Source organism: Mchenga conophoros, linkage group LG9 (assembly GCF_057382185.1).
Source record: "Mchenga conophoros isolate Kocher_MC1m ecotype Shallow Benthic linkage group LG9, M_conophoros_male_GT1.1, whole genome shotgun sequence".
Taxonomy (NCBI): domain Eukaryota; kingdom Metazoa; phylum Chordata; class Actinopteri; order Cichliformes; family Cichlidae; genus Mchenga; species Mchenga conophoros.
The window spans coordinates 28,559,821-28,587,575 of NC_140534.1; the positions used below are offsets into that span (position 1 = coordinate 28,559,821).

At 40.4% G+C, this 27,755-nt stretch overlaps 1 protein-coding gene across 2 annotated transcripts in view; it reads right to left on the minus strand.

Moving 5' to 3' along the window:
• The window catches only part of cntnap2a (contactin associated protein 2a), a 409,241-nt gene that overhangs the window by 219,900 nt on the left and 161,586 nt on the right, over positions 1-27,755 (minus strand). For both annotated transcript variants that reach the window (XM_085287388.1, XM_085287389.1), the window contains exon 3: positions 7,525-7,718. In XM_085287388.1, coding sequence (XP_085143514.1) covers positions 7,525-7,718 — 194 coding nt within the window. The remainder of the gene's footprint in view (positions 1-7,524; positions 7,719-27,755) is intronic.

Genomic DNA, 27,755 nt, shown 5'->3' on the forward strand with positions numbered 1-27,755 from the left:
GATTCATAAACCAAAAGAAACTGCAAAAATAGAGATATTAAGCGAAAGGCAGTTTTGTATTAATAGTAGTAGTAATGGTTAATTATAAGCAGTTATAACCATAAGCAGCAATTTAAGCAGACAAAAAGCTTTTAATGAGTGATTAAAAAGAGTACACCATTACTAGATAATACACCCATAAAGCACTGTATGCATCACTGTATGTGTGTATATGTGTGTATTATCGTGTAAAAGTTCTGAAAAATTGAAATATAAATATTTCAAATATATGAAATGTAAATATAAATAATATAAAATAATAATATAAATTAATTGTAAATCCATTTACAATCACACAAATTGAGCACTTAGCTCAATACTCATGTGCTAGACCACTCACATCTTCAAGCTCATCTTTTCTTTTGAGCCAACCTATAAAAATATAAAGCTGTATCTTTCACAGGTGCTGCACTTTTGCTTCGGTAAAACATGTTCACAGGCAGACAATTTCTACAGGTCTCTCAAACACCAGCACAAGCACACACGTGCATACCTAAAAAAAAAAATACTATGCTGCTTATGGTAATATTGTGCCAACTAAAGTCCAACAAAATAGTTTTGCCCTGTTGGGACAGTTTTTTTTATTTGAGTAATTCAGTAACTCATAAGCTCTTAGGGATTGTCTTCTACTTAGGCATTTGGTGCTTTAATTATTACAATCAGTCATCTGTGTCATTTGATTCCTTGGAAGTGCATTAGTGTGTTATTAAAAACACTGTTTTTCACACATCCAATACAGTTTTTTCCAGGCCTTTAGCAGTCATCCTTCTCAGTGAATTGCACACTCACGGCAGTTATATTGGAAGTGGCACACTTGCTTTAACTAAAAAGTTGTTCTCTTAGTTTGGCAGTGAAAGAGTTAAGTCATCAGCGTGGAGTAATAGCAGATGGTGATTGGTGGCAAAAGGTTCTTGAATAGAACCTTCATACATAAAAGTGCAGGACAGGCAGTTTGCTCTCTGGGGATCACTGTGTGAGTCTCATCCAGTGGTGTATGGGATTGAGCCGAATGTGATTGAATGGGCTGAAACAGGGCTTGATGGTAGTTCTGTGTGTGTGTGTGTGTGTGTGTGTGTGTGTGTGTGTGTGTGTGTGTGTGTGTGTGTGTGTGAGAGAGAGAGTTGGCTTAAGCGACCTGCCACCCCCCACCTATCTCTTTGATCAATAGCACTGATTGCTCCGATATCATCACCACTTACACACAAACAGCCACATACTTCACAAAACAGGTCTAAACTTTTGCCCAGGCTTAATTATCAGCAGGGGTTAGTAGGAGTGCAAGTATGTCTGCATGTATGTGTGCATTCATTTGTGTAGATTCTGCAGCTCCTCGACATCTAAATAAGCCAAGAGGCAAAGAATCCATGTGCTCAGTTTTTCCTTGTAACTGCATGGGTTATTGATGGTATATGCCCAGTTCAAAATTATTGGCTCTGCATTTGTTTACATAAGCAATATTTTGAATTCCACTGGCAATAAATTAAAAAGCAATATTCATGTCATAAATTTTGGCAAAACAGAGGGGGGAAAAAAGTTGGCTATAGTTACAAAAACGCCAAAGAGATGAATGTGTTTTGGAGTATTTGCAGAAATATTAGAGGCAATGAATCAGGGTTAATAGCAGGAGAAAAATACTTCAGAATAAATAATAACTGGCAAACAATTACGATGCCGCAGACAAAAACAACAGCTTAATTTACTTTCAACTGTAAACGATTCGTATATGTCACGGCAACCAGTAAAAGCCATGATAGGCAAAAAAAGGATTACATTATCTACAGAGCTTAGTACCCGCAGCTGAAAAAAGGATAAGACATACTTTGTAATTTTATTAGTCTTACAGTAGCAAATCACAATAAACAACTTAGCTTAATAAATTGAGTACAATATCACAGTACAAAACAGCTCAAAAAGTTCTTCTGAATTCTATGTATGAATTCTTGTTCTAGCAATCAACTGCCTGTGTCCAAACTCTGATTCCCAGCCACCTGTACTCGACTTGGTTGTGCCAAGGCCTGCGAAGCTGGACACACCAGCCTGCTGTGTTAGGCCAGTTAAATAATTTCATTTTAGTAGAAGTTGCAGGATTCAAGTGAGTTAAAGCTAGAGTAGGAGCATTTACACAGCATTCACTCACCCATCCAAATCGTGGAATCAAGGTGTTCTAATCACTTCCAGGGTCACATGTGTGTAAAATCGAGCATGTAGGCATGCAGGCATCTTCTACAAACATTTGTGAAAGAACAGGTCACTCTCAGGAGCTCAGTGGATTCCACCATTGTACCCTGATAAGATGCCAGCGTGCAGCAAGTCCAGTCATGAAACTTACTTGTTACTAAATATTCCACTGTCAACTGTTGGTGGTAATATAACAAAGTAGAAGCAATTGGGAATGGTAAATGGCCTGTATTTGTATAGCAGTTTAATTAGTCCCTATGGACCCCAAAGCGCTTTACACTACATTCAGTCATCCACCCATTCACACACTGGTGATGGCAAGCTACATTGTAGCCACAGCTGCCCTGGGGCGCAGCCGGACACTGGCGCCACCGGGCCCTCTGACCACCACCAATAGGCAACGGGTGAAGTGTCTTGCCCAAGGACACAACCACCGAGACTGCCGGAGCCGGGGCTCGAACCGGCAACCTTCCGAATACAAGAGGAACTGCCAACTCTTGAGCCACAATCGGCCAATGATGGCAACTAAGGGGATACGCTACGTAAAATCTCACTGCAGGGTCAGTGGATGGTGAGGGTTTTCATGGATGAGTACCTGCTTCCAAGCCTTACATTAACAAACTCAATGTAAAGCATTGGATGCAGAATTGTGAAGCACCAGACCACGGTTCTCCAGAGCAGTGAAGACGTGTTCTCTAAAGTGATGAATCGCGCTTCTCTGTGTGCCAATCCGATGGACGAGTCTGGGTTTGCTGGTTCAAAGACATTCCAAACTTTGTGGGAACAGTTTTGGATGGCACTGTCCTGTTCAAACATGACAAACATTACCAGTGCTTAAAGCAAGGTCCATAAATAAATGAGAGTTTGGTGTGGAAGAACTTGACTGGCCTGCGCAGAGTCCTCACCACAACCCGAACATCTTCAGGATGAATTAGAACAGAGCCTTCGAGCCAGGCCTTCTCATCCAACATCAGTGCCTGACTTCACAAATGCACATCTGTATCATCAAAAATTCCCATACATGATCTGAAACCCTGTAGAAACCTGTCTTCTCAGAAGAGTTGTAGTTGTTATAGTTGCTGTTAACGGTTAACGGTTCAGATTAAGAATGAGAAGTCATTTAAGTTTTTATGTGAAGGCAGATGAGCAAATACTTACAGCAATAGAGTGTACTTATTTGGCCTTTGATTAATCATTATTAATTATGTTTACCACAACTATATTGCCTTTTTCTTATTTTCTTCCTTCCTTTTTTCACTCCCAGAAGGAGAACTCCTCTTTATTGTTTCATTGAGTATTTAATTCTGTTCTGTCCTCATTCATTGTCTCTCATTGTTTAGAGTCATTCATGCCATTTCCAAACTAATGAGTGAAGTCAGGTGGAGTACTTTAGAGAGGTCATGCCTCGCATACTGTTAATGCAAACGTTGCACATCGCCACTACAGTAGTGTAACGTTTGTCAGGGTGCAGGGGCTCCCCCACTGGCCTGGTTACCTGCCTTGTCTGTTGGCAAACCACACCTCTACATGGGCGCAGACTCACAGAGTGAAAACTAGGGGTTTTTAGCACAACCAAGATTAACTAACAAAATTCATTGGATCTCCTTTTAGCCACCTTTTGTTTGATTGAAAAGGTTGTTTGTTATGTTGTCCCATCATCAGAGATAGAAGAAAGATTGGAAGCCCAGGCTTTATTTCGGGAGGAAGGGTGCACACTCAGTGAAAAAGTACTCGGTTCTGAATTAGGTCTGTCAGGAAGAATCTGTGTGAGTCATGGCTTATACAGTAGATGGTTGACTTCATGATGAGACTCTACAGTGTTTCAGTGTGTGCAAAGAATTGGTACCAAACTCAACAAGATAAGTTGGTGAGAGTGCATTTACTGAACTCTAGATACCTGTAAGACCAGAAGTAGGGAAGTAAATGTACATCTTCATGTACAGCAATAAAACTTTTGAATATCTAATAATTAAATAGGAGAAAATGAGGAAATGACATCGGTAATGAATGTTTCTATATATGAACAAATTTTTTTTTGCATACATGACTGTATTTACATATGTAATTAAAAAATATTTAAAATAAAATAAATAAAATAAAATTGCCTGAAAACTAACACTCTTAATGGAAATTGTTATCATCTAAACCAGTTATGGCTTTAAATAGTCACAGATGAATAGTTCTTACTCCCACCTGATGCTGGGTCAGGTCCTGCGTTACAGCACTGCAATGCACTGAGAACATTTTTAGTGCATTCGTGTGTGTGTGTGTGTGTGTGTGTGTGTGTGTGTGTGTGTGTGTGTGTGTGTGTGTGTAATGAAATCAAGTAGATTTTAATTAAAATGCCCTCACTATCTTATATAGATGTCAGGACAGTATTGCTGACACTGGCATATTTTATTGTGTCTTTATGTCATATAATCAATCCAAAACTGAAGAAAGCATCTTTCGTCTAAAAATAATGAACACTTGTATGTCTGCGGTTTGAGTTTACATGTTCAGCCATTCAAAAGGATTCTGATAGAGAAGACAGAAATGTAACCGTGCAAGTTAACAGTGGTTCAAACATGAATGCCGCAGCACACTGCACACATTTTAAACATAGTAGTTGAATTTGATATTTAATGTCCGGTTCTGTGACAGAGTTGTGGTGTTTAAATTGGTGATAAAAAATGTGTTTGCAGAACAGAAATCTCACTATGAAATTTTGTCATCTGTGTATTAAGTTTTTCTGAATTGATCTGGCATTATTCTCACAGCAGAAAAGTCATTCTCACCACTCTTAATACAGTTCACAAAACATTTAAGCCATTTTTCATTACACGTTTACTTCAACCCTGTGATGAATGAATAAGAACCTTTCACCACACTTTAAAAGCATCATAATCTTACTGACTTTGGAAGGAGTTTTGCAAAATTAAAATGTGAAATATTTTGTTTGAAACTTCACAAAATTCCCGAAATGCAGAAAAGCACAATTATATTTGTGAAACTTTACTGTATGCATCAGGAAACAGACACAGGAAGTATATACAATCTGAGAACATAGGACCGACTGCTGTATACTCCAGCAAAGTCACGCTACATACATTCAGCAACTACTTTATTAGTAAGGCTGTTCTACTGCCAGACAACTTTGAGCTGATAGGAAGGTAACAGCAATGCAAACTCATTTAATCACTCCCTTTAATATCCTTTAATCTCAAATAAAAAGTAAAAAATCCTTCAAAGCATTCCTGATGGTTTTGTGTATTTTGTTAAAAAAAAACAAACATCTGCAGTGTTTTCAAAAGCAAAAACAAAAGATCTGATCATTTCAAATGCCTCAAACATTATTTAAAGTTAACATGTAAAAGCTGCTGTGATAAAGCTTATTATTTAAGGCACTACATCGCACAGTAGCAGTAATTTACATGACAAGCTTTTACAGATTCACTGGGGAAAAGACAAAACAAGCAAAGCAAATACATATCCTTTCCAACTCTACTATTAAGATTAACATAAAAAAGTCTCCTCCCCTGCATTTCAAGGTTTTAGATTTCTGCTGTCTAGTTTGGTGTATCAGCATTATTCACGACAGGCCTGTCCTTTTGTCTCCCATCTGTTATCACCTGTAGCCTTTCGCAAAGCAGCAACAGTGAACAGTGAAGGCCATTAACCTATTAGCTGATCACAAACTGTCAGGTGCCCCACTCAAGTCCTTGCTAACAATTCATTGATGGAAATGTGTTGTTTTGGCACAAGAGACACAGAAAATAAAGCCAAAGAAAAATAAACCACATCCATACTGTTAGGGAAACATTGAATGCAAACGGCTCATTTTGGAAAGATGTTCTTATGTCATATCTTTCCTCTAAGACCCAGTAAATCTTCAATTAGATGAGCCACAGTCATATTACATTTGGTTTAAACTGAGGGAATAAAATTTCCTTGTGCTTTGAAGTGATACTTAAGATTTTTCATCCTAAACAAGGTTTTCTGCTTTTTCTATGCACGTAGGTAAAGAAGAGGATTTTGCACTTAAGTAAGGAACATTGAAGCTTGCTGTATGTATAATTTTATTTTTTAATTATGGAGTGTTTATTGAACCTTCTGACAAATTAAAATAAATACAAATAAATGTAAATAAATGTGTATATATGAGTTTTAATCTGGCATTTTTGAGCATTTTATTGCTCACAGTAGCACTGCATGTATCTGACTGTATATATGACGCTAGTCACACTGATGATACAGAGGTCTTTAAAACAACAATATCAAATATGATACACTTGGCATTACAAGGTTAACAAGACATTTAGTGAAAGCTAAGTTAGGAACAGAGCTTGACAGCTGATTTAAATTAAAAAAAAACATTTTAAAGAGAAAGCTTGTAAAAGCATCAGTGTAAATCTTTGTAAGTTTATTTTAGATAAACCAAATTTATCCAATTTAGAATAGAAGAGAATGTCAAAATCAGCATTTCTTCTGATAGTTTAGTAACCACGTTGACATATGTACATGTCAAATTGCATTACAGCTAACTCCAGCCTCAAAAATCTACCTAAACATTTGCCAGCATTGTTCTGTGAATGCTCTTAAATGTATTTGCAGGGCTTTCCTTTAAATTGAATATAATTAATATAATTGAATTGAATTAATATAAAATTATTTCTTAAGGAATCTTAAGAAGGAGTGTGAATTTTGGTGTAAATGACCAAAAAATTCAGTTCCATTATTTATCAGCAGTAAGTTTAGTTTCAGATAATCAATTGTTTCAGAGATTTTAGTAGTAAGCCCTATTCAAGTGCACAGCTAAATGTTATCTGTATAAGGATGAAAACAACATAATTAAAAACAATACTAGCAAAAAAGACAATAAAATAGTCTCTAAGACAGAGTCCTGGGGTACTCCACAATAAAAAAAAATATTTATAAACAAAACTGCCCTTTTTTTAGTTTCTAGTTTGATGGTGTTACTGAAATTCCAACCCAATTTGGCAATATACCATCAAGACTTGAGAATAGACTTAGCAATATTTGGATTAATGAAATGCCATCATTTGTTTCAAGAGCAAGTCATTTACTCTACTTTAAATAGCTGTCCCAGTGTGCGATGGTGTAGAAAAGAACTGAATTAAACTGCTAGAACTCTCACATATTTGAAATTAAGGTAAATTAAGGTGATTGGGAAGTAATCCAAAACAGATGAGATGCTTTAGAAGCAAGTGTGGGCCACAGGATGTGAACATTTTAATAGTCTTATAGTTTGCACCTGTGCATTTGACACACACGCATAACAGCCACACAAATTACTGGTCCACTCACCCAAATGTTGCCATCTTGATGATAAGGTTTCCAGTTCCTTCCTGTGTCACTGTAGAGAAGGCGATACTGCGTCGTCCAATCAGAGCTGCTGTAGCGACCCTGTGTTGCTATGGCGCTCACCTGCTTTCTTGAACCGAGGTCCACCTGTAGCCACTGGTAATGGTCACTGTCTAGAGGTGACCATCCACCGGCTCCTGCAAAGTCAGTAATTATTCATAATGAGTAGGACATCAAAGGTCAGTTTTCCCCAAATAGTTTATATAATTTTAGCAGTATGATAAAAAATTATACAAAAGTGAGGTGCAATTGTATCTTATTGGCAAAGACTTCTGTTAGAGCAGAATCCAAGACAGGTAAAGAAACTCACCGTACTCCAATAATGACATTTTGCAAAAAGCATTAATCGTTACAAGGTTAGTCGATCCTATTATTAATGGTCAGTGTCCACCAGAGTGTAGCCCAGAAATTTGCTCCTAGCAAGCACCAGTGTAGAAGTAATAATTTATTAAATGCTTTGCATACAGGGAGAGAGCCTTCTGACAATAAAGATGTTTCACAAGAATGAGGAGAATACGCTCCCTGTTATGATTATTAGAATTATATGTTCTCCAATATAGAAGATGCCTCAGCTTCAAGAGGAAGGTCATTAGTATTTATGAGGTTTCAAGAAGGATTCGTTTTTAATGCCAGTAGCTGAGACATAAAGACACTTTTGAAATGCTCGAGCATCACTTTCATCCATTTCATTCTTGAAATCATCACTTTTCAACAACAAAATACAATTAAATTGGAAGAACACTATCTTTTCATCCCAAAATACAACAACAGCCTGTACAAACGGAATGAGACTATAAGCCTATAAGTCAAATTGCAAGTGCTGTCATGTAACCCATTTCGTCTTGACACCTACATATGGTTATGTCTCCGTTCATTTTCAGCTAAGCTTTTGTTTGATATGTGCATCCTTGAGTGCAGATTAAAGTGGAATTACCCCCCTGGTGGAGCATGGATTTTGATTTTTACTGTACACAGTTCAGTTAGAATAAATACAAAGTAATTTTTTCGGTTATTTTCAAAGTGGGCATTGGGCCTGAGGGAAATTACTTGCTCAAAAGTACAGAGTAATTGTTTGACCTCTTCTTTACTGTTTTGAATAGATTAGAAGACCATCAAATATGCTTGGAAAGCCATCGTAACTTAAAAGGGTTAAAGGTTATGATCTCCGGGGCTAGATGCACTATTGTGGAAAAATCTTCTTCCAAAAGTGATGTATTGCTTTAATGAGTATCTGAAAATGAGTATCTCTGAGAACAACGAGGGCGAGTGTTTCAGTGCCACTTTCCTATGACTATAGTGAAGACTGATGGGGTAGATGGCTGTGTTTTGTTTCCTAATCCCCTCAGTGGCAGTCGACGTCCTTGCAATAGCCTAAAAACTCATTGCTCTGTCTTCATTGCCAGCTAAACTCTCATGTGTCCCCTAAAACTTGTCCCCTTTTCACCCCTCCAGTTGTCTACCCGGGAAAGGCCAAACTCCCCTGGACCTTGCAGGTTAAATGAACCTCAGGGTAAATGGTCCAGAAACAAAAGAGCAAGGCAACTGCAAGATGCAAGGGAACAAAAAATGATGACACTGACCTAATTTTCATTTGCCGTTATAATAAAAGCCAGAGATAAGAAGAAAAAACAAAACAAAATATGGCATAAATGTCAACATTACAGTGTGTCTTTCCTACTATTAGAATTGTAAAATACCAAAAAGAAAGCACAAAGGGGTGCATAAAACAGATGTGTGGAGAAGTAGATACTTTTTCCCTGGACTTGTCCACAAGACAGCTCACAAAGCTTGCTTGTGGATAGACTCTGAACTGGCTATGTCAGTTCTTTCATTCTTCTAGACTCACTTGTCTAAAGGACACACATGCAGATAAGATAGTGTTGGAGAGTGACAGATGTTGTTTTGGGTTTTTTTTCCAAGTGAAAACTGAAATGTGTGGACAAAGTGAGGGCAGGGGAAAAGGGTAAGACCACAAAGGCACAGGAGAGTGGGAGAAGAGCGCTAAGTGAAGTGGAAGAAGAATGAGAGATGATAGTCATATGATAAAATAGAGGGTGAGGCAGTTTGCAATTTACCCTACTGACAAAAATCCTATACCTTATCCAATTACAGAGCCATTACACTCCGGCCCCGGACCTGACAGATAACCAAGCCCATATCAGTGGAAACGTCAATACCTCAAAAACCCGTTGCAGCAAAGCCATTCCCGTGGAGGGATAAAACACTATCAAAAAAGAGAAGGGTAGGGGGGAGAAAGGAAAGGTGAGAAATTGGGTTTGGGAGGGGCAGAGCGGTGGTGATAAGTAAACAGACAGCAGAAAATAAAGATTAAGAACGCAAGCTGAGCGGACAATGACCAAGGCAGTGTGATACTTTGAACAAGATAGGAGGATGGGGTGTCGGAAAGAGTGACGAGAAGGTGTGCGCCGTGGGCTGGTGACAAGAGAAGGGAGAGGGTAGAAAAATGGAAACAAGGAAGATGGATGAGACGAGGAGTAAAGCGAGTAATAAGAGAGGCTTTTATGGCTCTGATGGAAGACAGAGATGAGATGTGTGAAGATGGACTGGAAAAAAAGGTAAAATGCATTTATGTTAAAGAAGGAGATAGACATGACCAAAAGCAAAAATAACAAAGGAGAGGAAAGTTTGGTTAAAAACACAACAAAACAACAAAAAAACCCACGATTTTATTTCTCTTTCTCCATTCTTTAGAATATTGCCAGTAATATTTTCAGATTCTCCTTTTGCCTGAGTGCACAGTTTCTACTGGTAGCCGATGAATAACACAAAGCAAAGAAGTTAGCAATTTTTCACACATTGTTCTAGGTGAATTAATTGGTCATTGCTGGGTACTGAGAATTGCAGGGGCTGAATTTTAAATCTCTAATTTTAAGTGTCAGGGTGTTGTGAGCTACATAATTAAACCAGGAGTTTATTTAAATTTTTCAACAGCTTCCAGGTAGTTCCACTTCATTCATATTTGTTTAGTGATTCAAGTAGTTTTGGGGCATTATGTTATTTTCATTGAATGATTGATTGATTTTACAAAATCACTTGAAGCTAGACTTCTCTTATGTTAGTTTCAGTGTAGCTTTAACTCTTCTTCAAGTTTGAAGTAGTTTCAGTTGCTTTCACAGTAGTATCGGTTGTTGTCAACTAGGGCTGCCACGATTAGTCGACTAGTCACGATTACGTCGACTATTAAAATCGTCGACGACTGAATGAATAGTCGACACGTCGTTTGAAGCTTTGTAAGATCCCGAAAGACGCAGGAATAAGTAGTAGGATTTAAGAGTGTAATAACGGACTGAAACAGAAGATGGCAGCACTGCATGTACAAGGATGTCCCAGAATTCATAGCGTGGCCCAGCGCGGCCGTGCTCAGTTTCCAACAATGGCGGCTGCTAGTTAGTTTTAATATTACTGGGTCACAAAATCAACGTTTAACATATTTTCAGGCGGGAATGTAGCTGTGTAAACTAGAGATGGCACGATACCACTTTTTTATGTCCGATACCGATACCGATATCATAAATTTGGATATCTGCCGATACCGATATGAATCCGATAGTGTTTTTTAATCAACAAAACTGTTTTTTAAATATCTTGCTGCATTTTGCAAGTCTGCAAGTTCATACTCAAGTTTAAAACAACAACTACACTAAAGCTATTCTGTTATACCTGTATACAAAAAAAAATATTTCATAGTTCAGCAATACTGATCAATCTAATAAACTTAGACCTACACCATCCTCCCTATTCTGGTATTTTAAAGAGTACTTAGCGTAAATATTAAGCAACCTAACTAATAGGGTTCCAACTCCCAGCAACAACAAAAATAAATAAATAAAAAATAAGGAACCACCCCTCACGCTCCACCTCATGATGCTTAATCGACATAATCAACCTTAATTTGATGCAGTGTGAAAAAAAAAATGCACAGAAATCAATTATTTTTCAAGAAATATTAAATAGATTCAACATCTTTCTTCAACAAAATTGCAGACTGCACAGATGGTACCTTCCCAAAGTAAAAAGTACTATAGCTTACTAGGGTATATATTAGACTTAATAGTCACTATATACAGTAATTGACTTCTATTCATTTTACATCAAATTAAAACTTTGTGTGTCAGATAATTATTTATTAAAAGCTAGACATTTTAAATGAGAATAAGAAAGAAAAGTATGTCTTTGTGCCCCCTTTTCCCTGTTCATGCCCTATCGGCCCCCCTGGCTAAACTTTGCTAGATCCGCCCCTGCACAGTTACCAGCGTCAGCTACGTAGAAAAAGATCCTGGTGTAGAAAGTAATATTAAATAAATTCTAACAACAGCTTATCAAGCTTAAACGTGCTGCTGTTGTTCAGCCGCTGGTTTCCTCTTTCTGGTGCAAAGTGGGCCAAAAACAAACAAGAGAGACGGACTCGCGACAGAAAAGCCGATCAGCTGATCATTTAAGCAGTTTCAGATTGAAGTAGCAGCCGGAGAGCGAGAGGCAGTCACTTGTTAAGCTTAACGTGGGAATGCTTTACAAACATTCAGAGATGGACTTACACACTTGCTTTACTTCTCTCGGGGATAACTTTGTCGGAGATGAAATGCCAGGTTGCTAGCGAAGCTCCACATGCTATCCAGACCACCGACAGGTCCGGCATGCCACAGCCGCTCTATCACGTGATGCATACTGCTCTGACGTGCTAACGTTCTGAGGTGAGTTACGGCGTGTTGCAAGTTTTGTGAGGTGCTTTCGTGATGTTTAATGGATCGGATTACATTTTTTATTTTTCTCCGATATCCGATCCAGTAATTTAGGTCAGTATCGGACCGATACCGATACGTAATATCGGATCGGTCCATCTCTAGTGTAAACCTCAAATATCTGCTCAGTTTATCAAGACACCACATATTTTCAAAAGCGCTCCGACGTTTTCGGAGACGTCTGTTACCCACTAGCTCGATAGCTAGCCGGGGGCTAGGGTCACTAGACCCGGTTAGAACACCGGACTCCTGGAAATCGTTTTCAAACCCACCGCCATCTTTCGCTACTCAGGTTAAACATGATATATATTCACTTAGATAACTTAAAAATGTTATTGTTTGGCTTTTTTTCAGTATTTTATTTGTTCCTGAGTGAATCGGTTTGGCTGAGATTAAAGTTATAGTTTTTACACAGCTGAATAAATGTCAAGCAGACAACTGATTATCAGAAGTGTGAGATGGTGGGGTGGGTGCAGTTTTCTCTGTGGTGGGGTTGGGTGGACTGTCCTGGGCTCTGTGGGGCCGGGAGGCGCTGCTGCGCTGGGCCCCGGTCTGGATGGGCCTGGGCCCCCTTTCCCTGGTGGGTCGCGGAGTATGGGGGTGCCTACTGGGGTCAGCGGGGGAGCTGGCCCCAGGGAGGGGTCACTTGCCCCTCCCTTCCTTCCCTCCCCATCTCCAGCTGCCTCCCTCTTCCCGCTCCATCACAACCACCCACACATGCAGGACCTTGGAGTAGGGGTATGTCACCAGGGTGCAGAGGAGCCCCCCCCCCCCCCCCCTGTCCCCTTCTGGCTGCCCCTGCCTCAATTTTATCCCACAACTTAGACATTCACATTACTCACACTCTCATTACACATACATATAGGATCTTGGGGGTGGGCACGATACACGGAATCCAAAGTACCATCAGGGTGTACACCCCACCCCTGGCGTCGTTGCCCACCTCTCAATGTTAAATACACGTAGACGTTGAGGGCCAGCAGGAGGGACCATGCGCTTACCTGCTGCTCTCTGGCAGGTAGCTCCAAGCCCTCCTGGGTTTTAAATGCACCTTAGAACACACATGCATCAACACTACAATGAGCAGGTGGAGGGAGGTTTGGAGTCTTCTCTCACCCCCATTCTCTGCGACCTGCTGGAGCGGGGGGGCTAGGAGGAGGAGTTGGCCGTCCGACTGCGGTCTGGAGTGTGGGGCCTCCCTGCTGCTGCGGAGTCGGGGCGGTCTGCCTCCCCCGACCGCAGGGAAAAGGGTAACACCACCTGGGTCTGGGTGCAGTTCCCCCCCCTCCAGGGGCAAGGGTACCTAGACCCGGGGCTTAGAGTACGCTTGGGGAGTGTGATCGTGTGTACAGCATCTCTTTATGTCTGTCTCCACGTTGGTTGAGTGTGGAGTAAGTGTATATGAGAGCATGAGGGTGGGAATGGATGTTTGTATCTGTGTGTGCCTGTATGTCTGTGTCTATATGTCAGGTTGGGTGTCAGGCGCCACCTCTCTGGGGACATCTCAGGCCCTCCAAGGTTTGGAGGCCTATCTCCCCCTACCACCACTTCCCCTGCCAGTGGCGGACTCCCTCAGACGTCGGTGCGTTGGTGGTTCTTTGTGTCCGGGGGTGGGCGTCCAGGTACACACCGGCTCACTCCTTGGCGGCCGCTTATCGGGGCCTGGAGCCTGGGTCTTGCTCGGGCCACTTCGGAGGTGGGGTGCCCCCGGCCTCTCGGCCTGGGGCTCGGTCACTCAGGCACGGCTGGCTGCCGGCGGAGCTCACGGGCGCGTCACTGCAACTCCCCCTGGCTTCTGCTCCGCGGCTGCTGAGTGAGCCCTCATCTGGGACTCTCCTCAGCTCTTTCTGGGACAGTGGCGCGGCTGCCCCTCTGTTGGTCTTCCTTGGTCTCTTGTGTTCTGGGGGCCTCTGGATGTCTGGAGTTTTGATCTCCTCCATACCTGCTTCATGCCCTGGAGGACGGGGCTGTGGCCCCCCCACACCCTCTAGCAGATCATTACATGAAGGAACCTTTTAAAAAACAAAAAACAAGCGCGTCCATGCTCACAGGTGTACACACGGGTGATCACACCCACAAACTACACCCTTTTTGGCTCCTACCTCAAAGCACACTGTGTTCTGTTGATCTTATGTGCTGCACAATAATGTTTAACATTTAGTATTTACTGTCATATTCCCATATATCATTGTGATGTTGTTTATTCTATTACTCTTGTTCTCTTCTGCTTGTTTTCTTTTTTCTTTCTCAGCAGGTGATCCAGGTGATTGATATATGCTTTTTTTTTTCTTCTTTTTTTTCTTTTTCTGCTCATTCTGTTGGTTTTTGGTTTTTGCCCTTCTCCCCCGTCCCTCTTCTCAGCTGTTTCTCTTTCCCTCTTTCTTTCTCCCCTTCTTTCCCCCAGTCAAGTCTGTCCCATGTTCAATAAGTGAAAATAAAATAAACAATAAAAGGTGAATCAAATGGACCATTATGGCAAGGCTGGGATGGTCAATTTGGTAAAGTAAATCCGTTGGGCATCTTTCTTTGCCTTTAGACAACAATTCTGATGGCAAAAGAGCCAAACGGGACAGGCAAAAAAAAAAAAAAAAAAAAAAAAGTGTGAGATGCTCGAGAATATACTCCGGTGTCCTGTTATATTTTAGATACCAAGGAGCAGACGGCTGAGTTTATTAAACTCCACCGAGACAAACTATCATCTTGTCTTTATTTTTAGTTAGCACATACCTTAAACACTTCAAGCTGTAAGCTAATGATAGTTATATAAGAGCAGATGCTGCTGGTGCAATAAGCTGTACGTTTTACGTTCAATGGATGCATGATCTGATTAGTCAACTAATTGCAAAAATAATCGGTGACTAGTTGACTATCAAAATAATTGTCTGTGGCAGCCCTATTGTCAACACTGCACAAAGTCTGATTTGGTATGTGGCATAAAAACACATTTTGTAGATTCACACATCTTTTTCTTTTCCTCTGGGTGTGCTGCTATTTTGACATTTTTGCAGATTTGACACTTCCCAATACTTCAACTGAATTTATTGCTCTTTTCTGCCAGACCCAGTTACCTTTTGCTCAAACCTAATTTTTATTTTAGCCCCTTCTTGCAGCGTACCCAACTCCTTTCTGGCACCTTGTTCCTGCCCCATTCTTTTACATCTGTTGGTTATATCCCACTTCTGCCGACACCTTCTGCCATTTTCATTTTATTGAATGAGTTCTGGCTAAGAGTCTGAGCTTATTCTCCTTTGTTGGATATACATTCATTTTCTTATCATTTGAAAAACGATGAGGATGGCATGATGAAAAAGAGGGGAAAAAAGAAAGCATGATTCAGTCTAGTTTAGTTGACTTTGAAATCCACGAAGACTCATGGATGGAGTAAAGGGGTAAATTAAAGGACAAGGGAATAATTAGGGGGGAAAAGTTGATGAGGAACGATGGAGCAGAAGACATGTCAGGGTTACAGGGTTACCAAAAGTAACAGATGGGAACGAGAAGGAGAAAGATCAGAAATGTCCAGAGAGAAATGTAAGTTCAAAAGATCATGAAAGTGATGGTAGGTGTTTTCAAAAGATTCTCATTACTAATAAAAAAACAACGAGAGAGGGGGAAAAAAGAAATGGACTAAAGAGCTGAGTGTTAGGGGTCAGGAGGAGAACATGTGACTCAAACAAAGGACATAGTGGAGCAAAAGAAATTCAGAGACACGAAAAGTGGGCAAAAGGTGTCTTGGAGAGAAAAGCAGAGACCTCGAAAAAGGAGAACACTAGAGATGAGTGGGGCGGAGGTGCAGCTTGACAGAGGTTAGCATGGGAGGGTGAAGAGTGATATATATATAAAAAAAAGAACAGCGGTGCAGTTAAAGGTGAAAGCCCTGGGGAGAGAGGGTGGGGGGTGCAAAAAGAGGTTGACAGAATAAAGTAGAGATGGAGGAGCCTTACGGTGGGGGAATGGAAGGTGAGAGACTGAGACCAAGTGAACAGGAGAGCCAGCCAAAGAAAAGGAGGGGAAAATGGGAGGAGAAAGGGGAGGGCAGGAGTGTCGGGGGACTGTCACCGTTCTTTCGCCTGTCACACACACAGATGTTCAGGGAGGAGAGAAGGAGCAGGAGGGGAGGATAGGGAAGAGAGCAAGGGAGCAGAGAAGGTCAAAGAAAGCGCCTCAGAGGAACAAACGATGGAGAGGAGAAAGGTGAGTAGCACTGAGAAAAAGATCAGAAGAGCATGAAAGGATGGAGAACACGCACTTTTTTTTCCAGTGAAGCTTATTATTTTTAAAAGCTCTGTATTGCAAATATCAAGCTCCTTGACTTCATAATAGACACTTTATGTGCCCTTTTCCTCCAAAATACAAGTCAGCATTGAAGAATAAAGTAATGTTAAAAGGAAGCAAAAAAGAGAAAAAAAAAACCTGTAAAAACTAATATGGACCGTGCAGATCAAGGTAAAATTTATAAAAATAAAGAACCTAATAACTTACTCTAGAGTGCATTGCTGTTTCTATTAAACGTGACTGAGATACATGATGTGCTGTGCAGTGATGCACAATTGAAGGTTGCAAAAATTGCTATATGGACAAAAGTATTGGGTCACTTACACATTACACCCACAGTGCCATGCTACAATAATACATATAGAGAAAAACCCAACAATCATATGACCGATTCTCTTTTAATTGTGACTAGTTCTTTTAAGGGCCCTAAAACTGGTGTTCTGAACTAAACAGCTTATTAGGAAGGATGAAATGAAAATATAATAAAATAAAAATGTCCTTATGCGGTGTGAGATTAAAGAGATTCAAAAAAGGAGCAACCACGAGTGACTAAAAGAATGCTGGAGTTTCTCCAAGCATGCAAAACAAGGTTTGAGCTATCTGTGATGACACAGATAACCCAGTATTGTAGTAACCACACACAGCTGAAGTGTGTTCTGCAGCTGAATCATAACAGTATCACACTGATGGTGACCACTAACATTTACACACAAGCATAAGAGTCCATATAAATTCATTTGTAATCACATACACCCACTTCTTAAGATCTCAAAGAACTGAAGTGATGTGTCTGTTTGTGCATGTGTGTGTGTGTGTGTGTGTGTGTGTGTGTGTGTGTGCATGTGTGTGTGTGTGTGTGTGTGTGTGTGTGTGTGTGTGTGTGAGAAAATACATGACAATACAATAAAAGTCAATAAAAATCAGCCCAAGAATGTGGAGGGCACAGATACATGTACCAACAGCAACGTACTTATTAAGGAAAGAGAGGGGGATATAATAGTGAGAAAATCACACCAGGAGGTGGCCTTTGGGACCCATCGCCAAAAGTGGATGCTTTCTGAGAATCCCAGCTAATGTAGTCGGTGTGGATCACGTCTCACACAGTTCAAAAAACCCCGGACTACAGTGTGTCATTAGTCCAGACCACAAGCAAAGATACAAAAGCTCCCTCTGGTTGCTTTGTACACCGAATCAGTGTTCCACCGCCTCAGCAAGTGTTGCACTGCTGTGTTTTCTGCTCTTTGTTCATCAGTGGGTACGCTGTCAACTGGATTCCCTGCTCTAGGTTTATATATTTGGACAAGCCATTGGTTTGTCCATCACTTCTTCCTGGAGTGTAAAATGTATATAGGTATATGCAGTGTGGTCATCTGTTTGAGTATGATAATGAAAAAGGTCATTTTAATTTTCCATTCCTAGAAAGGAAATATAAAATCTGCTGTTAATTACTTTTTCATGGGTAAATGGCTCTCGCAGTCACTCAGAGATGATGAACATAACGAATGAGGGGAAAGGGGATATTGCAGAGAAAAACTGGTAATTAAGATTTCTAAATAAAAGAGTTTATTTAGTGAAAGGTCAGAGTTGTGCGGATGTGTAATGGAGATGCAGTGTGATTGTGGAGGGATGACGAACAGCCGGTGATAGGCATTACATACAAGCAAACATGACAGTGGCAAGGCAAGCATCAAACAAGAGAACATCTCTCCTCTGTCTCGCTGACAGTGTGGGTGAATGTGGGGGTTGGCATGTGCACATGGCAGATTTCATGTCTTTGCATCCTGCTCAGAAATGTTTCATGGCGTCTTTGTGTGGCTTTATGTTTGTGTGCTCTGGCACCCGAGAGAACATGCGTGAGTGTATTTATCAAAGGTGCCGCTTTTGATACCAAAACCACATTAACAAAAAGTATAACGTCTTAATTAATTAGAATGCGAGGCCGCCGGAAAAAGGGAGCAGAGAGAAAACAGCTGGTTAGCCCTCTGCTAGTACTTCATCTTTCTGTCATGGAGCAAAGGGAGCGGATGGAGACAGAGTAATTTAATTAGGAGAGGACCGCCATTATCGATGGATGACTGCAATGGCTGGAGACATCAAACAAGTTTGCAAGATGACAGTGAAAAGTAAAGCATGAATAGGGAAAGGGAATGTGGTTAATTGTGCAGGAAGTCGGAGGAAAGTTGTGCTGCGGTTGTGACGTCCTTCATTCGAATAAGTAGGTATAAGAGTGGAACTTTTTCAAACTTGGAAAAAAAGTTGGAAAAGTATATACCAGGATGAGAAGAGAAAAAAATAGCTAATGAGGTTTGGGAAGAAAGAATAGACAGGCTGTGAAAAAGGAGTGTGGGATTGAGAATGTTACAGTAGAAAATAGAAATTGTATGGAGGGAAAATGACATAGAGAGAAAGACAAAGGGAGAGAGAGGATGAGATGGAGGGCAGGGAGAGACAAGACGAAGGACAGAGGAGCACAGAAATAGAGGGATATGAATTAGAGAAAGGTTGAAAAAGAAAATGGAATGTAAGGATCAGTGGCCACGTGTTTGTGATTAGCAGCTAAATCTCATGCTTGGCCACGTTTGCACCGCGGAGCAACATGGCCGCACACATGTGCTCACACGCCTGTAGGTACATCCACCGAGGCATGGGTTTACTCATCTCTCACTTTTCACATAAAAGTGGCATCCATTGTTATCTTACCCTGTCTGAGTGTTTGTCTCTGTACAAAGCGCAAATACTTTTTAGACTTGTTTTTTCTGAATGACGGCTATGTGGGAATAACCCATTACCAAGTGTTGTTCCAGAGCGGCAGAGATAATGAGATGTACCCACATGGAAATTTGATACTTCTCTGAGATTGCATTGAAAAAAAAAAAAAGGAATCCAAAGTGTCAGTAGTTACACAGCTTCTACCAAATTATCAGTCATTCAGGCCTTATCACAGCTCGGTTACCATGTCCTCCCATCTTCAGCTTGTTCTCTTTTCCCATGCCTGTCTGTTCCCACTCTTTCTTTCTCTCACTCCACAGTGTCTTCCTCTTCACCCTCACCTCGACACATTTCCAGTCTCCATTGTCTTTATCCTATCCATTCCTCTTCTATTTTAACCTGTATCCACAGGGCATCTGTCTTCAACTGGCAGCACTGAACACATGCAGATCACAGCTCTTGTGGTTGCTATGTGACAAGTGCAAACCTATTTGGAGCACATCTTTTACTTTTTCTGGCTCATGGTCTGCTTTTACATCCAAAATTCCAACGACATAACCAGAGAAAGAACTGTCATTGGAATGTATGGCCAAAGCCCATAGTCAAGAGGTGTTTTAACTATTTTTATGACACAGAAGCAGGTTGCACAACAGAAAGCAAAAGTTTTATTTGGCTGCTGCAAAAAAGGTCTAAAAAGAAATACAAAAGTCCACAAAACACACCAATCCAAAAGGAGCATCAGCTGGGAAAGTTGGAGAAGGGCAGGGCTATATATATATGCTACAGTTAGGTCCAGTGATATTTGGACAGAGACAACTTTTTTCATTTTTTGGTTCTTACGTACACTACCACAATCAATTTTGAATAAAATAATGTGCAGACTTTCAGCTGTAATTTGTTGGCTTGAACAAAAACATTTTTGGAACTAAAACATTTATTCAGGGGCACAAAAGTAATTGGACGAATTAAATAAATGAAAATAAAATGTTTATTTCTAATGGACATCACCAGGTGCTGGGTTTCCTGCTTTTTAATGTTCTGCCAGGCCTTTACTTTCAGATTCTGTTTGTTTTGGGGTCTTTCTTTCAGTTTGACTTATTTAGCTGGATTAGAACAGACAGCATGACTCTGAACATCTCAGAATTCATTCAGCTGCTTCTGTCCTCATTCACATCATCAATAAACACTAGTGTCCCAGTGCCACTGGGGGCCATACATACTCAAGCCATCACACTGCCCCCACCGTGTATTACGATGTGGTTTGCTTTGGAGCTGTGCCACGCCTTCTCCATACTTTTTCTTGCCACCATTCTGGTAGAGGTTGATCGTGGTTTCATTTGTCCAAAAGCAAAATCCAGCCTAGCCTTTCTATTTGTGAGGCTTATGAGTGGCTTGCACCTTGCAGTGAACCCTCTGTATTTACTTTCATGGAGTCTTCTCTTTATTGTAGACTTTGATATCGATACGCCGACCTCCTGGAGAGTGTTGTTCACGTGGTTGGCTGTTGTATTAGCCTCTTCACCATGGAAATAATTCTGCGATCATCCACCACTATTGTCTTCCATGGATGTCCAGGTCTTTTTGTGTTGCTGAGGTCACCAGTGCTTTATTTCTTTCTAAGGATGTACCAAACTGTAGATTTTGGCACTCCTAATATTGCAGCAATTTCTTAGATGGGTTTCTTCTGTTTTTGCAGCTTATGGGTGGCTTGTTTCACCTGCATGGACTCCTCCTCTGACGATGATGTTTTCTGTTCACAGCAAAATCTTCCAAATGTAAGCACCACACTGTCATGGGCCTGAGTCTGTGACTCAGGGCTTTTGTATTAATGAATTATCTTGTGTTCTGGTGATGTTTTCTGTTAAGGTTTTCCTAGTTAGAATTTGGTGTTGTGCTCCCTCTGTTTAGTGTCAAGTCATCCCTGTCTGTGTGTATATTTCCTGTTTTACTTTGAAGTTCTGTGTCTCGTGTCTTGTCATATCAATTAGGATCTGCTGTGCCTCCCTCCTGTTTTGCCATTCCTCATTCCCTCCGTGTGTATTTATCATGTGTGTTTACCTGTGCTCGTTGTCAGTTCATCTGCGTTAGTTGGTGTTTCTCCGTCTCTCTGCCCTCAGCTCGTGTTTCTCCCTGTATGTTGTGTATTCCAGGTTTATTAGTTTTGCCCAGTTCAGGTTCGTGTCTTAGTGCCATCCTTACCACCCTCGTTTCTGTTTGTACTTCACCCATTGTAAATAAAATGCTCACTCGCAACAAGTCAGTTCCTGCATTTTGGGTCCTTTTCGCCCAGGCACCACACGACTGTCGCCGCAACCGTGACACACACATCAAATCAACTCCAGTCATTTTATCTGCTTAGCTGATAATGACATAAGAAAGGAATTGCCCACAACTGCCCAATAAATAGCCTTTGAGTCAATTGTCCAGTTACATTTGGTCCCTTTAAAATGAGGTTGGCACATGTTAAGGAGCTGAATCTCCTAAACGCTTCATCCAGTTTGAATGTGGATACCCTCAAATGAAAGCTGCGAGTCTACATATGATGTCCATGTCTATTATATAACTATAATTGGAAAATGTTTCAGTAAACAGGTAAAAAAAAAACAACTAAAAAAAAGTCAGTGTCCAAATATATATGGACCTAACTGTATAGACAAGACACAGGTGGAAGCAGGAAACGGATGAAAGCAATGAGGAAAAAAGAGAGACAATCACAAAGTTTGAGTGACAAAGAGAGTCAATAAAACACATGGAAATCAGTTATTAAATTCAAACTGGAGGTAACCAAAAGATAATCAACCAAAACTGAAACACTAAACAATATGACAAAGACAGAATAACACAGCAGGGATAGGAAATGGAGAAAGTAAAAAGAACAAAACCCAAACAAAATGGCACAGGAAAGCCAAGAAAATATCAGGACCATGGCCTTATTAGTATTAATCATGTCTATGTAAGCGGCTGTCTAATGCCCTGACGCCCCTTTTCATGTCAAAGCAAATGAGAAAACATTTACTGACCTCATTCCAAGTTAACCTTGGGCACAACGAATTTGAAATAAAAAGTAATTTTCTTCAGATGAAACTTTAAACAAGACAGACGGGGGTGTTAAGCAAGCATGGTCTGCAAAAAGATTTGATATGAGTTGCATCACAGAAAGTGTAGATGCTTGATGCATAGCAGCAGCTATGGGCTGGGCTCTGATTTTGACCATTTTATTATTCAGGGTCACACATGTTTTACAAGGGTTACTCCAGCAGTTTCAAATAAAATGAATGCACACTGTATTTTACAACTGTTTAATATTTTATCAAACGAGTAGTCAGTCTTTAAAGTGTTTTCTGACCTTTTTTAAACATGTATGTGGTTGAAATCTTAGAGCTGAAGAGATGTGAAGAACTTTTCTTTTTCTACACTTCATTAGCTGTCATCTGGTCTTTCTTCATGTCTACCTGTCTCTTTTTCCCCCCGCACGTGTCTATCTAGACCAAAAGGTTTTTGGCTGCAAGAGAAGCTGGTTCACCTTTTCGTTTGTCTGACGTCCTTGAGTTTCACAGGGCCTGGCACATTAACTAACACTAAAGGGAGACAGTTGGGGGGTGGGAGCATGGACATTTGGGAGAGGGTGAGGGGTGATGGTGAGAGAGAGAGAAAGTCAAGACTATTAGGGGAAATGAGAGAGATAACAACGGCAGGAATGTTGGAGGTTGAAAAAGGGAAAAGATGGAGGGAGGTAAATGTGAGATAAAATGGTGAGACGCAGAAATTGCAAATTAAAAGAAGACTGGCAAAGGAGGAGGCTGTAGCTCAGGTGCTGCGTATATTTCTTGTCTACCAATGGGAAAGCTGGGGGATTGAGCTCCAGATCCTCCTGTCCATGTGTCTAAGTATCCTTGGGCAAGATACTGACACCCAGGCTGCCCCGATCCATCCATCCAAGTGTGAGTGTGTGAATGTTAGATAGAAGTGCTTAGATACAGATAAAAGCACTGTGTCAATGCTAAATAATTGAGGAGGAAGGTGCTGTGTAAGTGTTAACAAAAGAAAGACAAAACAGTCTTTTCTGACTGTTTTTAGAATGCAGAGGCAGAACTGTCCCTGCTTGATTTATGTAAGTGCAAAAAAAAAAGAAAGTAGAAATACAAAACAAATCTAGCATCACGCCACATCTAATAATACATTTCTAAGAAAAATGAACTAAAGCTGTTAACAGTCAATCTTTTCTGGTTTAAATAAGATGCAATTTTGTTAATAACATAATGTGTTAATTAAAGGATCTTAAGTGACTCTGTTTTATAAGTTAAGTTAAAAAAAAAGGTCTAGCACTATAATGGAACAATTAAGAATACAGCAATGTTCACAAGCCCATTCATGTTTAGTCATTTTGTACATAAAGGCACACAAATACATACTGTGCCTATAAAAAACTAATAAAATGTGTCATCTTAAAATGAAAAAGCAAAGTAGGAATGACCACCAGGATCCTGGTAACTGGCAGGCTTACACAAGATAGCTGCCTGCTGGAAAATCACTATGGCACCATCTAACTCCATCTCTCATTCACACACACATCTACAGGACTGTGCATCGAAAATTGGATGCACACACCCGACGCGCACATCACTATAACCTAAAACTCTAATAGCTGTCAGCGTTCACAGCCCAATGTGCTTAGCTTAAGATGATTGGTGTGTCCCATTGATTTTGTGCCTCTGCTGTTCCATGGCACTGGGAGATTGGAGTAGATTGGATTATCAGCACATACTCATGTCACTGACGGCAAATTTGGCTGCCAAATGTAACGGCTTGAAGGAACCCCTCCTTATAATATGTGTAAATGTGTAGTGCCGTCCTGTTTTTGTCAATACAAGTGCTTTGAAATGTTTGTGTTCCAGTGAAAGTGCGAGTGTTTAATGTGTGGACTTGTTTTTGTCATGCCTCACAGGGTTTCTGTAAATGTGAGCATGAGTCATGTAGAAGCTAAATTGGCTTTTCGCTTGTTTTCTCATTCAGTGCATGTTTTGACTGTAAAGAAAATCACTGTAATTCTAAGAATATGTGCAATATGGATGACTCTCATGCATCTTTGCTTGAATATGTATATTTTTGGGGGGAGTTAGGGTTTGTATTTGTGCATTATGTCTCTAGTATTGTGAATACTGATATGCCTTCCCTTCCCTTTCTCACGCTGCCATATCTCAGTCAACATTACTCTTTACTCCTACTGGTAGATGACTTAATCGCTTGTGCCCACCTTCTTTGCATAAGCAACAATTACTCCCTACCACTGTTGATATTTGCCAAATTTCATTAACATTTCCTGGTCTTTGGTCTCCACGTTGCTGCCAGTTTTCATTTTCATGTATGACCTTTAGGAAATCAATACTGATTAGACCATTTTCATTCACAATCAAACCAATTTCTCACTGGATGCTTTTCTTAGATGGCAACAAACAAACAAACAGACATACGTTCATAGCAAATACAATTTCCTTTGCAATTCTGCCACTTTGTGGTCTCCATGCTTACAGAGTGATGATTACTTGGTAGTTTTAGCCACTGATCACTTTTAACTCAATATAATCTTGGCACATTTAACACAAAGTCAGCAGCTGATGGAAACTGTTTGTTGTTAATCACAATGGTGGCTCAATATGCCAAGGACTCCTGATGTGAAAAATGAAGCTTTGCCAAAAAGTGAGGTTCTAGGCTAATATTGATTTTGTGTCTTCCCTGTTTCATAGCACTGGAAGAGCACATATTCATGCCAATAACAGTACATTTGGCTGTCAAATGTAGCTGCTTGCATCTAAATGCAAGTCAAAATGATAGAGCGAAGGGAGACTCTCTACAGCTAAAACACAGAAACTGTCAGGGTCCCTGTGCCTACCCGGTCGGCTCAGTACGGCTACATATGTTTTGTATTCCTTTTTTTTATTTTTTTCCTGCTCTCTCCTTTCCCCTCTTTCCCTCCTCCCTCTGCCTGGGCGGAGCTCACCTGCGGGCTCCTGCCCTTGGCCCACGCACCTGTGGCTCATCACGAGTGATCCAGCTCCTTTATAAGACGGCAGCCCTGTGTTTCTCGTCGCTGGACCGTTGCCGACCCTCGTCAGTGTAACCCCAGCTCAATGACTTCAGAAGTGTTTCATAGCGATTTACCTAACTACCCATTCGTGTCTACAGATTCCCTGGACCTACCCCTGTGTTACCCGAGTGAGTGGAGTGTGAGGAGGAGTGGACGGAGAGTGTGCGAGTGTGAAGAGGAGTGGACGGAGAGTGTGCGTGTCTTTCCCGTTCGTGTGTGGACCCCCGGAGCCCGGCTTTCCCCTCACTTTTGTAAATAATCACCTGGTGCATCATAATAAAGACTCTTGTGCTTTCAAGACCTAGAGCCTGCGCGTGAGTCCGTTCAGTCCCGTTGTGACAGAAACTGTACAGCATGTTTTGATATCATCGCTTGTCTCTGTGACATGCTTTCAACAACAGGTGAAAAGACATCTATTTAGACAAGCATTTGGGTGTTTTGAATTCTGTGTTGTTTCACCTGGTTCATGTGAGATCATTTTAAACACATATCAGCTGTTTTCTTTTTTTAATTGATACCTCTGTAAAATATTTCATGACTGCTTTCTTGTCTATTGAAGCGCTATGCAAATACATTTTACTTCTTACTTTAACAACTGTTACAAATGTCATATTTTGAAGGTTGGCGCACATCAACAGTTAATGCAGTTTGCATTATAAATGTTTAATTATAGTATTTTAAAGTTAAGTAAATCTGTCTTGAAGTTGTAACGTTCACATCCAAACTGATTTCCAGAGGAATCCTTGACCGTCATCAGCTACTATACCTTAGAGAATCTCATCAAGGTGCTTCATATCCGAAGGTAGACCCTACAATAATACATACAGAGAAAAACCCAACAATCAAATGACCCCCTATCAGCAAGCACTTTGGCGACAGTCGAACGAAAAACTCCCTTTTAACAGGAAGAAACCTCCGACAGAACCAGGCTCAGGGAGGGACGGCCATCTGCCACGACAGGTTAGGAAGAGAGAAGGAAGACATGACAAAAAACATGGTGTGGAAGAGAGCCAGAGATTAATAACAAGTATTATTCAATGCAGAGAGGTCTGTTAACCCATAGTGAGTGAGAAAGGTGACTGAAGAAGAAATACAAAATGCATCATGGGAATCCCCCAGCAGACTATTGCAGCATAACTAAGGGAGGATTCAGGGTCACCTGATCCATCCCTAACTATATGCTTTAGAAAAAGGAATGTTTTAAGCCTAATCTTAAAAGTAGAAATAGTGTCTCCCAAAATCAATATGATATTCAACATTTGAACTTTCGACAGGGTAATCTTTTGGACGTCATGTAGATGTCTATGACTTGTGCAGGGAATTTACATGATTAATAAATGTAATGTTTTTTTATTTACAAATATCAACATTGTTTCTCTCAACATGATACATATGAATACAGATTATTTATCAACAAAGATGCTTTATTATGTGTTGACCTACTAATTTATTTAGCGCATGTTTTTTTTTGTTTTGTTTTTTATTTTAAAGTTCCCTGTTTTTCTTTAACTAGTTTATTTATTTTAATTAATCACCTTATTTATTTGTAACTAGGTTAAAACTGTTATTTTTTTAAAATATTAAAAACATTAAAATCCATGTTAAATTCCATGTTGAAATGTAAATGAAGTAATAATGGTTAAAGTATTTATAAAATTTTTGGTATTCATTTTAAAAGGAGTAAAATGTGTTTAATAAGTTAAAAAAGTATTTGCATTAAATACCGTTTGTTTTTATTTTAGAGAGGTTAGTATCCTGTTTTATTGTGAAGAGCTGTGTAAGACGAAACTAGTGTGTTTGTGAAGTGGCCTGCTCTGGGAGATGTAAAATACGAAAAGTGTGTATTTATGAACTGGACTATTTGCCTGACAGTCTTTGTCAATGCACAGATGATATTTCTGCTCGAAATCCACCACGCAGCTGCTCACTTTTGCTTTAGCTCAGGAGCCCGCACCATCTTGGAGATGTCTGCTAATCACTCTGCATCCTTTTAAACATAACTGTTTCTGTACAGATAATATGCCCTCCACCCTCTGGAAACATGGGACTACAGAGCCTATACAATCAGAAGCATTATAAAAATGACATCTAAAATGAGTCTTACAAGTTTGACATTTAAAAGACGTCCACAACAACCACATTTGGACCATAAATAGTCCCTACCCAAAGGTCTTACAGACGTCAACACTAGAAGTATAATAGACGTCGCTAAAAAGACGCCGTCTGGCGTTACACAAACAACCCCTTCGGTGGACCAGAATTGTGCATCCAAAAATGACTTATAAAAGACGTCACTCCAACATCACTCTGCGCAAGTAAATTTCACAAAAATGCACACTACAGCT